Source organism: Paroedura picta, chromosome 2, assembly GCF_049243985.1.
Source record: "Paroedura picta isolate Pp20150507F chromosome 2, Ppicta_v3.0, whole genome shotgun sequence".
In the NCBI taxonomy this organism is placed as follows: Eukaryota; Metazoa; Chordata; class Lepidosauria; order Squamata; family Gekkonidae; genus Paroedura; species Paroedura picta.
Genome location: NC_135370.1, coordinates 177084468 through 177099299, shown reverse-complemented (window position 1 = coordinate 177099299; position 14832 = coordinate 177084468). Strand labels below are relative to the sequence as shown.

The 14832-nt window shown below is 52.9% G+C and overlaps 1 protein-coding gene across 3 annotated transcripts in view; it reads left to right on the top strand.

The window, feature by feature from the left end:
* The window catches only part of HIF1A (hypoxia inducible factor 1 subunit alpha), a 76515-nt gene that overhangs the window by 52672 nt on the left and 9011 nt on the right, over positions 1 to 14832 (top strand). For all 3 annotated transcript variants that reach the window (XM_077323919.1, XM_077323917.1, XM_077323918.1), the window contains 7 exons: positions 1733 to 1839; positions 2023 to 2170; positions 3825 to 4045; positions 5349 to 5629; positions 7102 to 7224; positions 8752 to 9143; positions 12745 to 12856. In XM_077323919.1, coding sequence (XP_077180034.1) covers positions 1733 to 1839; positions 2023 to 2170; positions 3825 to 4045; positions 5349 to 5629; positions 7102 to 7224; positions 8752 to 9143; positions 12745 to 12856 — 1384 coding nt within the window. The remainder of the gene's footprint in view (positions 1 to 1732; positions 1840 to 2022; positions 2171 to 3824; positions 4046 to 5348; positions 5630 to 7101; positions 7225 to 8751; positions 9144 to 12744; positions 12857 to 14832) is intronic.

The following is a 14832-nucleotide window of genomic DNA, read 5'->3' as shown; positions in this document are numbered from 1 at the left end:
TTCCAGGATGTGTTGCAGAAATAAATAGACCTCTTCCAAAATCAGCTTATTGCTGGGATAAATAATGTAAAAAGGACCCTTTCCAAGATTGGCCACCTCAGAGCGAAGCATAGAATCTGTACGGCTTCTTGCAGGTTGTGTTCTTGCAAGCCTTAACTGCTCTGGGGGTGAAGGTTTGCAGTTTCACCTTTTGGCCCTCTTCTCTCCTGGTCTAAGAACCAAGCTGCTCATCTAGCCTTGTGTGGGTTTTTGAGTGCCACAAGCTAAGAAGCTGCCAGTGGGCGATGCAAGACGCTTCCCACGTTAATAAAATCAACTGAATATTCATTTTTTTCGGAATCCTGTTTAGTTTTGTCAAGAGGTGGTAGCTGCGGCTGAGTAAACATTACGAGCGTGCACCTGATGGCGTGTTTTGCGCTGGGGCCGAAATAGGTTGCAAAGTGAGCCAAGACCATGATGCTTTGCGGTTGGAGAAGCTGCCTCTGTAGTTTGTGTTCTAGGCGATACTGCCATCAAGTGGCTGAAAGAATTAAGGCTTCTTGCCCGGCTTTAGGTCAAAAGTGCTTTTACAAAGGATTCTGAATTGGGGGGGGGGGGGGGGTGTTGGCCTGAAGCAATAGAACAGGAGTGGAAGGGGCTGCCTAAGGAGGTGGAGATCTCCCCCTCCCTGGCCGTCTTCAAACAGCGGCTGGACAGATCCTTCTCCTGGATGCCTGAGGCTGATCCTGCACTGAGCAGGGGGTGGGACTAAATGGCCCCTTCCCACTCTAGGATTCTGTGAGTCTAGTTCAGCAGTGGAAGGGGCTGCCTAAGGAGGTGGGGAGCTCCCCCTTACTGGGGGTCTTCAAGCAGCGGCTGGACAGATCCTTCTCCTGGATGCTTGAGGCTGATCCTGCACTGAGCAGGGGGTGGGACTAGATGACCTGTAGGGCCCCTTCCCACTCTAGGATTCTAGGAGTCTAGTTCAGCAGTGGAAGGGGCTGCCTAAGGAGGTGGGGAGCTCCCCCTTACTGGGGGTCTTCAAGCAGCGGCTGGACAGATCCTTCTCCTGGATGCTTGAGGCTGATCCTGCACTGAGCAGGGGGTGGGACTAGATGGCCTGGATGGCCCCTTCCCACTCTAGGATTCTAGGAGTCTAGTTCAGCAGTGGAAGGGGCTGCCTAAGGAGGTGGGGAGCTCCCCCTTACTGGGGGTCTTCAAGCAGCGGCTGGACAGATCCTTCTCCTGGATGCTTGAGGCCGATCCTGCATCGAGCAGGATCCCCACTCTAGGATTCTAACAAAGTTTGAGTCCACTTACACTTTGAAGACAACAAAGTTTAATTCCAGCTTTCCTGTATATGCACAATCCCGGTATAAGCTTTTGTGCGCATGCACACGTCTTCAGGTTTGTACCCAGAATTAAACTTTGTTGGTCTTAACGAAGCCACTGACTCAAACGAGGAATTCCAAAGGCACTAGGTCTTTGATTTAAAAAGTACGATGAGCCAAGGTATGCCCAGCCCTGACCTCTTTGGAGGTAGGATGTGATAAAAAAATACACTAAAACGGGTGGCCAAACGGTGGCTCTCCAGATGTCCGTGGACTACAATTCCCATGAGCCTCCAACAGCACCATGGTGGCAGGGGCTCGTGGGAATTGTAGTCCACAGCCACCTCGGCACTAAAACAAGTCAAGAGGCAAGAGAAAACACCATACGTTAACAAAGCTCTTCTCCTTTTTTTGGGATCCAGAATTACAGAGCTGATGGGGTACGATCCCGACGAGCTCCTGGGGCGTTCCGTCTACGAATACTACCACGCCCTGGACTCCGACCACCTGACCAAAACGCATCACGACAGTAAGCGTTTGGAAAAGGGGACTGGGTCGACGGATGAGGGCGGGGGGGGGGGGGGCGGCCCCAGCGCATGCTGTGCTGCTCGCGGCTACGTCCCTAACGGGCATCGCCCGCCATCCTGCACACGTCTTCATTGCGGAACCTCGTCTGGCCGCGTTGGTCACGCTCGTCTCCTTCCGCTTCCAGTGTTCGCCAAAGGGCAAGTGACCACGGGGCAGTACAGGATGCTCGCCAAACGCGGGGGCTACGTCTGGGTTGAGACGCAGGCGACCGTCATATACAACACGAAGAATTCCCACCCGCAGTGCATCGTGTGCGTGAACTACGTCTTGAGGTGAGCTCCGGCGCCGGTCGGGCGGTTCCACGTTGAGTCTGGTTCCCTTTGAAAAGTTCAGGTGGCCCCGGTGTGTAGAAACGGTCACAGTAGAAATAGTTCGGTCACGCTGGCCGGCATTTCCCTTTTTTCGATGCAGCAGGGTGCTGCGTGTGGCAGCAAAAGCCTCTCTCCTTGTTAAGAACCTTAGAAGAGCCACAGTTTGGAACTCCAGAAGAAGCATCCCATGGAGATAAGCATCGAGGAAGTTAATAACAAAGAGACCGTTGTGTGTTTTGCACCCCCATTTTCCCCCTTCATCGTTGGTGGCGTCCGCATCTTTGACGCGGTGGCCCTTATCCCTTCCCGGCAGCAAAGCATCTGGGCGAGCAGTCCAGGGCGGGCCAAGTGGCGCGCCTCCCAATTGGCCACTTAGCCCCCGAGTGGCACTTGGAGGGGCCCAATCAGGAGCCGCGAGTTTTTATCCCGGACTGGTCCCGCCCTAACTCCTCCCCAGGAGCCCTTAGCCTTTTATTTAATCCGCTCCACAGGAGCGGATTAAAGATATATGAGTTAAAATATAGTTAATATATAGTTAAAATATATCCTCACGTAGAGTTCTTGAGACTAGTGTGATGCATATGGTGTCTCTCTCAGTGTTGTGAGAGCACGGTGGCTTCATACATGTGATCACATGAAGCTGCCTTATACTGGCTCAGATCCTTTGTTCTTCAGAGTTAGTGCTGTCTGCTCAGACTGGCAGCTGCTCTCCAAAATCTCAGGCAAAAGTCTTTCCCATCCCCTACTGCCAGATCTTTTAACTGGCGATGCCGGGGATTGAACCTGGGACCTTCTGCATGCCAAGCAGATGCTCTACCACTGAGCTGCAGCCCCTCTTTCAAAAGTATGAGCACCAGAAGCTGCTTCTACTAAGTCAGTACATTGGTCTGTCAAGCTCAATCTTTCCCATCACCTCCTGCCTGGTCATTTTAATTGGAGATGCCCGGTATTGAACTAGGGACCTTCTGCACGCCAAGCAGATGCTCTTCCACTGAGCCACAGAATTTTATTTGCTAAGCCCTATTTTTTCCTGCAAGCCCATCAGATTTATTCTCCATTTAGCTACAGCTCTACCAATAATAGAGCCTCTTGTGGCGCAGAGTGGTAAGGCAGCAAGTCATGCAGTCTGAAGCTCTGCCCATGAGGCTGGGAGTTCGATCCCAGAAGCCAGCTCAAGGTTGACTCAGCCTTCCATCCTCCCGAGGTGGGTAAAATGAGGACCCAGCTTGCTGCTGGGGGGGTAAACGGTAATGACTGGGGAAGGCACTGGCAAACCACCCCGTATTGAGTCTGCCAAGAAAACGCTGGAGGGCGTCACCCCAAGGGTCAGACATGACCCAGTGCTTGCACGGGGGATTCCTTTACCTACCAATAAGTCCAAGTAAGTGCCACAGGATTGCAGCCTGCGTTCAAAAGCGGCTGGAGCGGATTCAAATCTTGCTCTGCTACCGACAACCAACATCGGAAACAGTAGCCGATTCTCGCCACACAAGGAGCTGGAGTTTTCCACCAGAACCTCCCTAGCAGGCGCTTCGGCACAGTCTGCTGGAAGTCCCCGCAAAGCGGACGTTTTCAAGAACAGCCTTGTAATGACCCCCTTTCTGTCTCCCCGCAGTGGCGTCGTTCAGAAGGACTTGATATTTTCGCTCCAGCAAACAGAGTGCATGTTGAAACCGGTGGATTCCCCGGAGATGAAGATGACCAAATTGCCCGGCCAGGATACCCTGGAAGACAGCAACAGCCTCTTTGAGAAGCTGAAGAAGGAGCCGGACGCTCTGATCTTCCTCGCCCCGGCCGCGGGGGACACCATCATCGCGCTAGATTTCGGCACTGACGGTGGGTGTGCGTTTAGCCCGGCCCTTTTAAACCTTTCAACCACAGCGGAGCCCCTGAAACAATTTTTCAGGATTCAAGGAGACCCGGAAGTGATGTCAGCTGGCCACGCCTCCATGCTAACCCCGCCTCTCCCGGAAAAGTCCCAGGCACTGGAAATGACATCACCACCTGCGTTAACTGGTGGGCTCGAGGAGGATGGGGTGGTGGTGGTGAGGAGTTGGTTTAAAGTGGGAGTAGGCGTCCATGAGCCTCTTGTGGCGCAGAGTGGTAAGGCAGCAGAAATGTTGTCTGAAAGCTCTGCCCAGGAGGCTGGGAGTTCAATCCCAGCAGCCGGCTCAAGGTCGACTCAGCCTTCCATCCTTCCAAGGTTGGTCAAATGAGTACCCAGCTTGCTACTGGGGAAGGCACTGGCAAACCACCCCGTATTGAGTCTGCCATGAAAACGCTGGAGGGCGTCACCCCAAGGGTCAGACATGACTCGGTGCTTGCACAGGGGGGGATACCTTTACCTTTTTTAGACGTCCAGGCTTCGTCCTCTTACAGATGCAGAAATGAAAGGAGAACTCACTTGTGTTGGGAGGGGGAGGGGGGATCAAGAAATGAGATCGGTTTCTTGTCTTGTGGACAAGTCCATGAAGGCAGGAGGGGAAAGACGGCAGACCCCTTCCAGAGCTCCTGCAGATCTCCGGGGTCCGTGGACCCCTATTTGGGAATCTTTTGTTTAGGTCAAAGAACCTGCCTGCAAAGTCCTGTACAATCAAGTAATGGCCTTTGGGCATTGCAGATCATTGCACCTGATGGGACTCATGGTGATGATTATATTTAACTAGAGGCCAAACCTCTAGTCATTCAGGAATACAATGAGCGCTAGATGGGGGAGGAGGGGGAGGAAGAACTCTGCAGACGGTCTCCCCCTCCCCGCAGGACTGGTAAGGCGGCAGGCAGGTGTCAGGGTGGCGTGTCCCTAGCTGTGGCCGGGTGGCTCGGTCGTCTAGGGCTAAGGGAACTCACTAGCAGGGGGAGCTCTCACGTGGCAGGGATCTGCAGCCTCCGAGCCTTGGAGGGAAGTGGGGGACGGAAGCCGATTGGCTGGCCACTGGACAGACAGGCAAGCCAGTTGGAGGAGGAGGCACTCAGGGGCGGGACAGCCGCCGCGAGTGGGTGTTATTGGCACTTAAGTCATGAGACCACGCTCCTCCCCCAAGCCCTTACCAGAAATATTAAGTGGAACAGATAAAACAAGGAACTCGTGCCCCACTGAAGCTTCTTCACCAGGCTAATCGTTTCCTCTTGATTTTTGTAGACTCTGACGAGCAGCCGCCCGAAGACGCCCCTTTGTACAACGACGTCATGCTCCCCTCGTCCAGCGAGAAGGTGCAGAGCATGCATCTGGCCATGTCCCCGCCGCCCGCTCCGGAGGCCACCAAGCCGCTGCGGAGCAACGCGGACCCGGCTCTCAACCGCGAGGTGGTGTCCAAGCTGGAGCCCAGCTCCGAACCCCTGGAGCTGGCCTTCTCGGTCCACCAGAAGCGAGAGCAGCCGGCCACTCCTTCCGACGGCAGCGCCAGCCAAAGCTCGCCCGAGGTTAGTTGCTGGAGGCTTGGCTCCGGATCCTGCGCGCACGGCTCTAACCGGTTGCTTGTCCTGTAAATAAAAATGTTGCTTCCCCCCCCCCCCACCACACACTGTTCAGTCTTTACTCGTTTTGTATCCTGCCCTTGTGCCTAGGAGAGTCAGAGAGGTGGGAAAGAGGAAAGGGTCCCATTTACCCCTCTCCCCCCCTGCACAGCAGCCTTGGGGAGTAGAACCTTCACATTCAGAGGTGGTCAGTCTTAGAACCAGGAGAAGAAGAAGAAGAAGAGTTGGTTCTTATATGCCACTTTTCCCTACTCGAAGGAGGCTCAAAGCGGCTTACATTCGCCTTCCCTTTCCTCTCCCCACAACAGACACCCTGTGGGGTGGGTGAGGCTGAGAGAGCCCTGATATCACTGCCCGGTCAGAACAGTTTTATCAGTGCCGTGGCGAGCCCAAGGTCACCCAGCTGGTTGCATGTGGGGGAGTGCAGAATCGAACCTGGCATGCCAGATTAGAAGTCCGCACTCCTAACCACTACACCAAACTGGCTCTCTGGAGGCAACATTAGGGGAAGGCCGTAACCTCTCTGCCCTGTTGTAAGCCCTCCAGAGGAACTGGTTGGCCCCTGTGGGAGACAGGAGGCTGGACTGGATGGACCCCTGGTCTGACCCAGCAGGGCTCTTCTGGTGTCCTTAGGAAGGCCTCGGCCTCTCTGCCCTGTTGCTGGCCCTCCAGAGGAACTGGCTGGCCCCTGTGTGAGACAGGAGGCTGGACTGGATGGACCCCTGGTCTGATCCAGCAGGGCTCTCCTGATGTCCTTAGGAAGGCCTCGGCCTCTCTGCCCTGTTGCTGGCCCCTGTGTGAGACAGGAGGCTGGACTGGATGGACCCCTGGTCTGACCCAGCAGGGCTCTCCTGATGTCCTTAGGAAGGCCTCGGCCTCTCTGCCCTGTTGCTGGCCCTCCAGAGGAACTGGCTGGCCCCTGTGTGAGACAGGAGGCTGGACTAGATGGACTCCAGCAAGACTCTTCCTATGATCTAATGAAAGTCTCGACTTTAAAGCCCTGTTTTTGGCCCTTTGGAGGAGCTGGCTGGCTTCTGTGTGAGATAGGATGCTGCATCACTGGTCTGATCCCCCAGGGCTCTTCTTATGTTCTTATGTTTCACTCTGAAGAGATTCACTGGCTGAAGGTTGTACATATGTTGGCCCTGAGGGGGGGATATTCTAACAATAGGAAAAAGGCAGTCCAGTTTCATCAACGGTTGCTGGGCAGATTTCTCTGACCACAAGGCACGCTGGCTAACTGGTAAACCATCCTTGATCTCAAGTTCCCTTTTATGTGGCACGGCAATGATATTACGACAGTTTACCCAAGTTCTATGGAAACGTACAGGGTTTACTGAGCCCCCCGGTTTCTTTCCCTGTCTGCGCATATCCTCCTGGGTGTCTTTCGACTTTGTCACCGGGATTGTCTTTTGCAGCCCAGCAGCCCCAGTGACTACTGCTTCGATGTGGACAACGAGATGGCCAGCGAGTTCAAGCTAGAGCTGGTGGAGAAGCTCTTTGCCATCGACCCGGACTCCAAGAGCCCGTTCTCCATGCAGGTGGGGCACGCAAGCAAACTCTGGAGATTCCCAGGGCTTTCTCAGAGCCGCAGCAAGTGGCTGCAGTTTGGCCCAGGGATCCTGGAGGGTTTTAGCCTCCCCCTGGGCATAGGGGAGAGTGCGGGTGAATTTTCCCGCATTGGACGGGAGGTAGGTCAAGATGCCCCTTGGGGTCTCTTCCAGCTCTGGGTCTGCATGAGGACCGTCAGAAACCGGGTGAGCAGGCGACAGTGTGGCAAAGGAAGTTCAGAGTCATTAAGTGTAAGCAGATGTGTAGTGGGGCAAAAAGAAGAAGAAGAGTTGTTTCTTATATGCAGCTTTCCTCTACCGGAGGGAGTCTCTAGGCAGCTTACAATCACCTTCCCTTTCCTCTCCCCACAACAGACACCCTTTCAGTTCTGCTATTATTCAGCACAACCATCAGAGATTTAAAAGGCAAAGCCGTAAATCGACCTTGAGACCATGGAAGCTGTACACGTGAAAGAGCACGAAGTCTTTCTTTAAGGGACTTATTATTAGGATTTGCTATTAAACCGCCCATCCGAGATCAGTACTGACAGAGTGCCAATGAAACTGGGATTAAAGAACCACCTATAAGATTATTTGAACTTGCCTTACCCATTATTATTCCGGTCCACTGTGACTGTCCCTTTCCTGTTATTGTTATCATTAATTCAGTAGAAGGCAGCTTCAGAAGCATTCAGGCACCATCCCTGCGGCTGCGACTTCCACTAACCCAGCCTTTCCCAACTTTTTTACCATTGATAAACCCCTGAAACACTCTTCGGGTTTCATGGAACCCAAGAAGTGGCACCATGGTGCAGAATATGGTTGGGAAGCAGAGCTGTGGACACGCCCACCCGGGGCTCCTCACCTTCCTCTGCCGGGCTCATCATTGATCATTTTGGAAGGGGGGCCAACATGACCATATATGGCCCCACCACCTGGTAAATGTTTAGCAAATTTCAAAAATATATTGAAAATGACTTCCACCCATTTCGGAAACCCTTCCAGGGTCCTCAAGGGCAGTGGTCCGCAACCTTTTTAAGGCTGCGGACCGGTGGCGGGAGGAGGGCGATCCGGCGGCCGCGAATGTGCGGCAGGTCCGTGCATGCACGTTTGCGCCATGCGCAGCCACAAACGCACATGCATGGCAATTTCGCACATGCGTGGCAATTTCACGCTTGTGCGGCAATTTCGTGGATGCGCAGCAGGTTCACGCATACGCGTTTGCGCCATGCGCGGCCGCAAACGCACATGCGCTGACCTGTTGCGCATTTGCGCCGACGGCCTTGCTTCCCTCTCCCCCCCTCCCCAAAAAAAGAAGCTTGCCGGGCTACAAGCTAATCAGCCGCTTTGGCGGCCAATTTGCTTGCAGCCTGGGAAGTTTCTCACCGCGGGGGGGGGGGGGGGCGGGGAGAGGGAGCCACGGCCGGTGGTTGGGGACCACTGCTCAAGGGAACCTGGGTTTTCACGCAACCCTGGTTGAGGAAGCCTGCACTAACCCGTTCTCCTTTTGCCTTCCAGGAAACAGATTTAGATCTGGAGATGTTAGCTCCCTACATCCCCATGGACGATGACTTCCAGTTGCGTTCCTTTGATCAGCTTTCTCCGCTGGAGAGCAGCTCGGCGAGCGCTCCTCCCAACACGGCCAGTGCCCTCCTGTTTCAGCCTGCCACGATACCCTCTGTCGCCAGGGATGAGCTGAAGCCCACGCCCACCAAACGTACCGACGACCCAAAGACGCTCGTCGGCCCCGGTCAGATCGCCGCGGACAAGGCCAGCCGCCCAGCCTCGCCGTACGCAGAGAGCCCGAGTCGAACGGCGTCGCCGGTCCGAACGGGAAAAGGCCTGGTGGAGCAGAAAGGGAAATCGAGTCCGGGGACACCCAACTTGTTAACGGTCACGTTGGGGAAAAGGTAGCTGTGAACAATCTTGCTTCCCTTTAATTATTAAAACATGCCTACACCACGCACTCCTGTGGGGAAATTGAAGTAGAGTAGTTCAGCCATGGAAGGGGCTGCCTAAGGAGGTGGGGAGCTCCCCGTCACTGGCGGTCTTCAAGCAGCGGCTGGACAGATCCTTCTCCTGGATGCTTGAGGCTGATCCTGCACTGAGCAGGGGGTGGGACTAGATGGCCTGCATGGCCCCTTCCCACTCTAGGATTCTATGTCTAGTTCAGCAGTGGAAGGGGCTGCCTCAGGAGGTGGGGAGCTCCCCGTCACTGGCGGTCTTCAAGCAGCGGCTGGACAGATTCTTCTCCTGGATGCTTGAGGCTGATCCTGCATTGAGCAGGGGGTGGGACTAGATGGCCTGGATGGCCCCTTCCCACTCTAGGATTCTAGGAGTCTAGTTCAGCAGTGGAAGGGGCTGCCTAAGGAGGTGGGGAGCTCCCCCTCACTGGCCGTCTTCAAGCAGCGGCTGGACAGATCCTTCTCTTGGATGCCTGAGGCTGATCCTGCACTGAGCAGGGGGTGGGACTAGATGGCCTGGATGGCCCCTTCCCACTCTAGGATTCCAGGAGTCTAGTTCAGCAGGGGAAGGGGCTGCCTGAGGAGGTGGGGAGCTCCCCCTCACTGGTGGTCTTCAAGCAGCGGCTGGACAGATCCTTCTCCTGGATGCTGGAGGCTGATCCTGCACTAGCAGGGGGTGGGACTAGATGGCCTGCATGGCCCCTTCCCACTCTAGGATTCTAGGAGTCCAGTTCAGCAGTGGAAGGGGCTGCTTCATGAGCTAGTGAGCTCTCCCTCAGTGGTGGACTTCAAGCAGCTACTTCTGGATGCTTTAGGCGGATCCTGCACTAGCAGGGTGTGGGACTAGATGGCCTGGGTGGCCCCTTCCCACTCTAGGATTCTAGGAGTCTAGTTCAGCAGTGGAAGGGGCTGCCTAAGGAGGTGGGGAGCTCCCCCTCACTGGTGGTCTTCAAGCAGCGGCTGGACAGATCCTTCTCCTGGATGCTTGAGGCTGATCCTGCCTTGAGCGGGGGGGGGGGGGACTAGGTGGCCTGGATGGCCCCTCCCAATTCTATGATTTTAGGATGGAAGTTTATAAGATTATGCACAGGGTACAAAGAATTGACAAAGAGAACTTTTCCTCCCCCTCTCAAACAACTAGATTTGGAGGGTGTCCAATTAAGCTGACTGGCAGTAGATTCAAGACGGCCAAAGGAAACACTTCTTAACACGGAGAGTCATTAAAATTTGCTGTCACCACTCACAGCAATGGCCACAAGCACAGGCAGCTTTAGAAGGGGATTAGGTAGATTCATAGAAGACATGTCCATCGGTGGTAAATAAAGGGAACCACATTCAAAAGCAGTCAAGATCTGAATCCCAGTGACCGAAAACAGCATCAGGGGAAGGCCTCAGCCTCTAATGCCAAGCTTTTTCAACCAGGTTGGGGGTGTCTTGGGGGCCTTGGAAGGGTTTTCTACATGGGTGGGAGTTAATCAATTTTTAAATAATTTGTAAACATTTGTTAAACATTGATCAGGTAATATGGCCATATAAAGAGCCTCTTGTGGCGCAGAGTGGTAAGGCAGCAGACATGATGTCTGAAAGCTCTGCCCATGAGGCTGGGAGTTCGATCCCAGCAGCCGGCTCAAGGTTGACTCAGCCTTCCATCCTTCCGAGGTCGGTAAAATGAGTACCCAGCTTGCTGGGGGGTAAACGGTAATGACTGGGGAAGGCACTGGCAAACCACCCTGTATTGAGTCTGCCATGAAAACGCTGGAGGGCGTCACCCCAAGGGTCAGACATGACCCGGTGCTTGCACAGGGGATACCTTTACCTTTTTGGCCATATATGATTATGTCGACTCCACCCAATGGCCAGTGTTGGGCCTGGAGGGGGTGGGAAGGGGAGGGACCCTGGGTGGGTGAGTCCACAGCTATGCTTCCCAAACCATATTTTGCAGAATTGCACCATTTCTGGGGTTTCTTGAAGCCTGGAGAATGTTGCAGGGGGTTCTCAATGGTAGAAAAGTTCCCTGTTGTTGTCCCTCCAGATTGTCCACTGTGGGAGAGAGGATGCTGGAATAGGTGGACCCCTGGTCTGATCCCCAAGGTCCTTTTTCTTATGAACCAGATCTGCCTGAAATTATCGTGCATCTTCTGCCCTAGAGTCCCTGTTCTTCCTGATTCTAGCTACATAGCGGCTAGTACTAGATAAGAAAAGCACTCTCTTCTTTTTTTTTTTTGAGTCTAACAACACCTTTAGAGCAACCAAGAAACTAGTTAGGTGGCCCCGGAGCATGCCTTGAATAAATCTTTGTTGGTCTTAAAGGTGCTATAGGATTCCTTTTGTTGTGCGACTTCAGGCCAACACAGCTACCCACTTGACTTTTAACACCTTTCTTTGGGTATGGCTATGTGCAGATCAAGGTTCCATCCCTGACTCGAGTTCAGGTTCTGACGAGCCCTGATTCACCTCTATTTTATTGATTTATTATATTTATATACCGCCCTCCCTGGAGGCTCAGGGTGGTTTACATAGAATGTAGAAACTAAACAAGAAGCAATCCATAACATATAAATAACTTTAACATTAATACTACTGATGATTGTGACAGTGGTAACAGTACAAACAGGTCCAGGAGCAGAACGCAAAGATGGATTTCTGGGAGGGAGGGAGCAGGGGCCCTACAGATATTGGTGGTTATGCCTAACTCACCTCACCTTTATTTATTTATTTAGATTTCTATACCGCCCATTTCTTTGCAGCTCTTGGGGAATCATTGAATCGTAGAGTTGGAAGGGACTTCCTGGGTCATCTAGTCCAACCCCCTGCACTATGCAGGACACTCTCAACCCTCTCGCTCATCCACTGTCACCTGCCACCCCCTTGAACCTCCACAGAATCAGCCTCTCTGTCAGATGGCTGTCCAGCCTCTGTTTAAAAATCTCCAAAGATGGAGAACCCACCACCTCCCAAGGAAGCCTGTTCCACTGAGGAACCGCTCTAACCGTCAGGAACTTCTTCCGGATGTTTAGACGGAATTTAGAATCATAGAATCATATAGTCGGAAGGGACCTCCTGGGTCATCTAGTCCAACCCCTGCACTATGCAGGACACTCACCACCCTCTCGCTCATCCACTGTCACCTGCCACCCCCTTGAGCCTTCACAGAATCAGCCTCTCCGTCAGATGGCTCTCTAGCCTCTGTTTAGAAATCTCCAAAGAGGGAGAACCCACCACCTCCCGAGGAAGCCTGTTCCTCTGAGAAACCGCTCTGACTGTCAGGAATTTCTTGTGCATTGATTTCATCCCATTGGTTCTGGTCCGTCCCTCCGGGGCAAGAGAGAACAGGAGCAGGGAACCCAAGTGTTGATGTTTTGGGATTCTTTTGGTTTCTAAATCTGCCGCAAGTCTACTGGCAGAGTGGCTGTATATAAATAGAAAGAAAAATATAAAAATAAATGAGCAAAGGAGCATGGTGAAATCCAGGCAATGATTCCACGTGTGGCCGGTTGGTCTTTCTGTGTGGAGCTAGAACTTAACCGTTGGAATCTCTTTCCTGCAGTAGATCAACCGTGACAAACGAAGACCTCAATCCAAAGATCATAGCTCTGCAGAACATTCAGAGGAAGCGGAAAATGGACCAGGACAGTCTACTTTTCCAAGCAGTGGGGATCGTAAGTTCTCACAGATTCTTTTGCCCCTGTTGCGGTTGAAACAATAAAAAGCGTCACCTCTCTCTCTTTTTGCTTTCCTTTTTTGCTGACAGGGATTGTGTTTTGTATAATAAACGTGTAAATAAATCTGGGGCGCAGCGTAGCAGGACATTTTCTGGAGCCAAGCAAACATGAAATGAACAGACAAAGAAGAGCTAGGTTTTTTTGTACCCCATTTTTTGCTACCCAATGGAGTCTCAAAGTGGCTTACAATCTCCTTCCCTTCTTCCCCCCACAACAGACAGCGTGCGAGGGAGGGGAGGCTGAGAGAGCTCTGAGAGAACTGCTCTGCGAGAACAGTTCTACCAGAGCTCCGACCAGCCCAAGGTCACCCAGCTGGCTGCATGTGGAGGAAGAAGGGGGAATCGAACCCTGTTCTTGAGAGATTGGTATTTTTATCCACTACACCAAGCTGGCTCTTGTAATTAGCCACATCCTTGTCCTTCCTGAGAAGAGGCATGGGTGTGTTCCATGCATCTGGGCTCATGCATGCATATGTGCTTGCCTCATATCTTAGAATATAGAAATCCTTGTCTTCTAGGGTGTAAAATGATATGGACAGCCTGCCTAGCTGAGTAAAGCCTTAGCTTAGTGAAAGTGACCTGCATATGAGACACGTGTTTATTAAATTGATTTAAAATGAAGAAAGGTTAAGGATGTTAAGGCTTTTTTTAGCTGGGAGAAATGACAACTGAGAGCTGACAGGGTATGTTGTTGTTGTTGTGAGGTGCGAAGTCGTGTCCGACCCATCGTGACCCCATGGACAATGATCCTCCAGGCCTTCCTGTCCTCTACCATTCCCCGGAGTCCATTTAAGTTTGCACCGGCTGCTTCAGTGACTCCATCCAGCCGCCTCATTCTCTGTCATCCCCTTCTTCTTTTGCCCTCGATCGCTCCCAGCATTAGGCTCTTCTCCAGGGAGTCCTTCCTACCATGGCATACGAGTGGCCAACTGTGGCTCTCTAGATGTCTGTGGACTACAATTCCCAGAAGCCCTTGCCAGGGGTCTTCTGGAGGTCTTTGCTGCTCACCCAGATGTTTGCAAGGTGGCTCACGACACTTACAGCTAAATAAATCACTTAAAAGCCAGGTAAAAAAGGTAAAGGTATCCCCTGTGCAAGCACCGAGTCATGTCTGACCCTTGGGGTGACGCCCTCCAGCGTTTTCATGGCAGACTCAATACGGGGTGTTTTGCCAGTGCCTTCCCCAGTCATTACCGTTTACCCCCCAGCAAGCTGGGTACTCATTTTACCAACCTCGGAAGGATGGAAGGCTGAGTCAACCTGGAGCCGGCTGATCAGATTGAACTCCCAGCCTCATGGGCAAAGCGTTCAGACGGCTGCCTTACCACTCTGCGCCACAAGAGGCTCTAAAAGCCAGATATAATACATATAAAATATTAAGGCACATGACTCAGCATACCACCCTGCCACTGTCAGACCAGCCCAGAGCATCTGGTGAACTGCCAAAGGCCAACCTGAGCAATTTGACCTGGCAAGTCCTGCGGGGACTAAGCAAGTCCTTCAGGCATGGGGATCCTCAGATGCCTGATGAATCCCAAGTGGGAGGCTGTTCCAAAGTCTGGGGGCCACCACAGAGAAGGCCTTCCTACATATCACCACTCCTGAACCTTTGAGAGAGGCGGGACTGCCAGAAAACTCTCGCCTTTAGATCTCAGATTGATCTGTATGGGAAAAGGTGCTCCTTCAAATAACCGGAGCCCAAACAATGTAAGGCTTTTTATGTTAACATCACCCTGGACCGGGCTTGGTAGCAAATAGGGAGCCGGGGCACATCTTTCAAGACTGGCATGATGTGCATCTGCCCAGAGACCTGTCAGAACTTGAACTGCGCCATTCTGCCCCAGTTCCAGCTTCCGGACCATCATTGAGGGTAGCCCCGTGTAGAATGTATTGTAGTAGTCAAGCCCGGAGGTT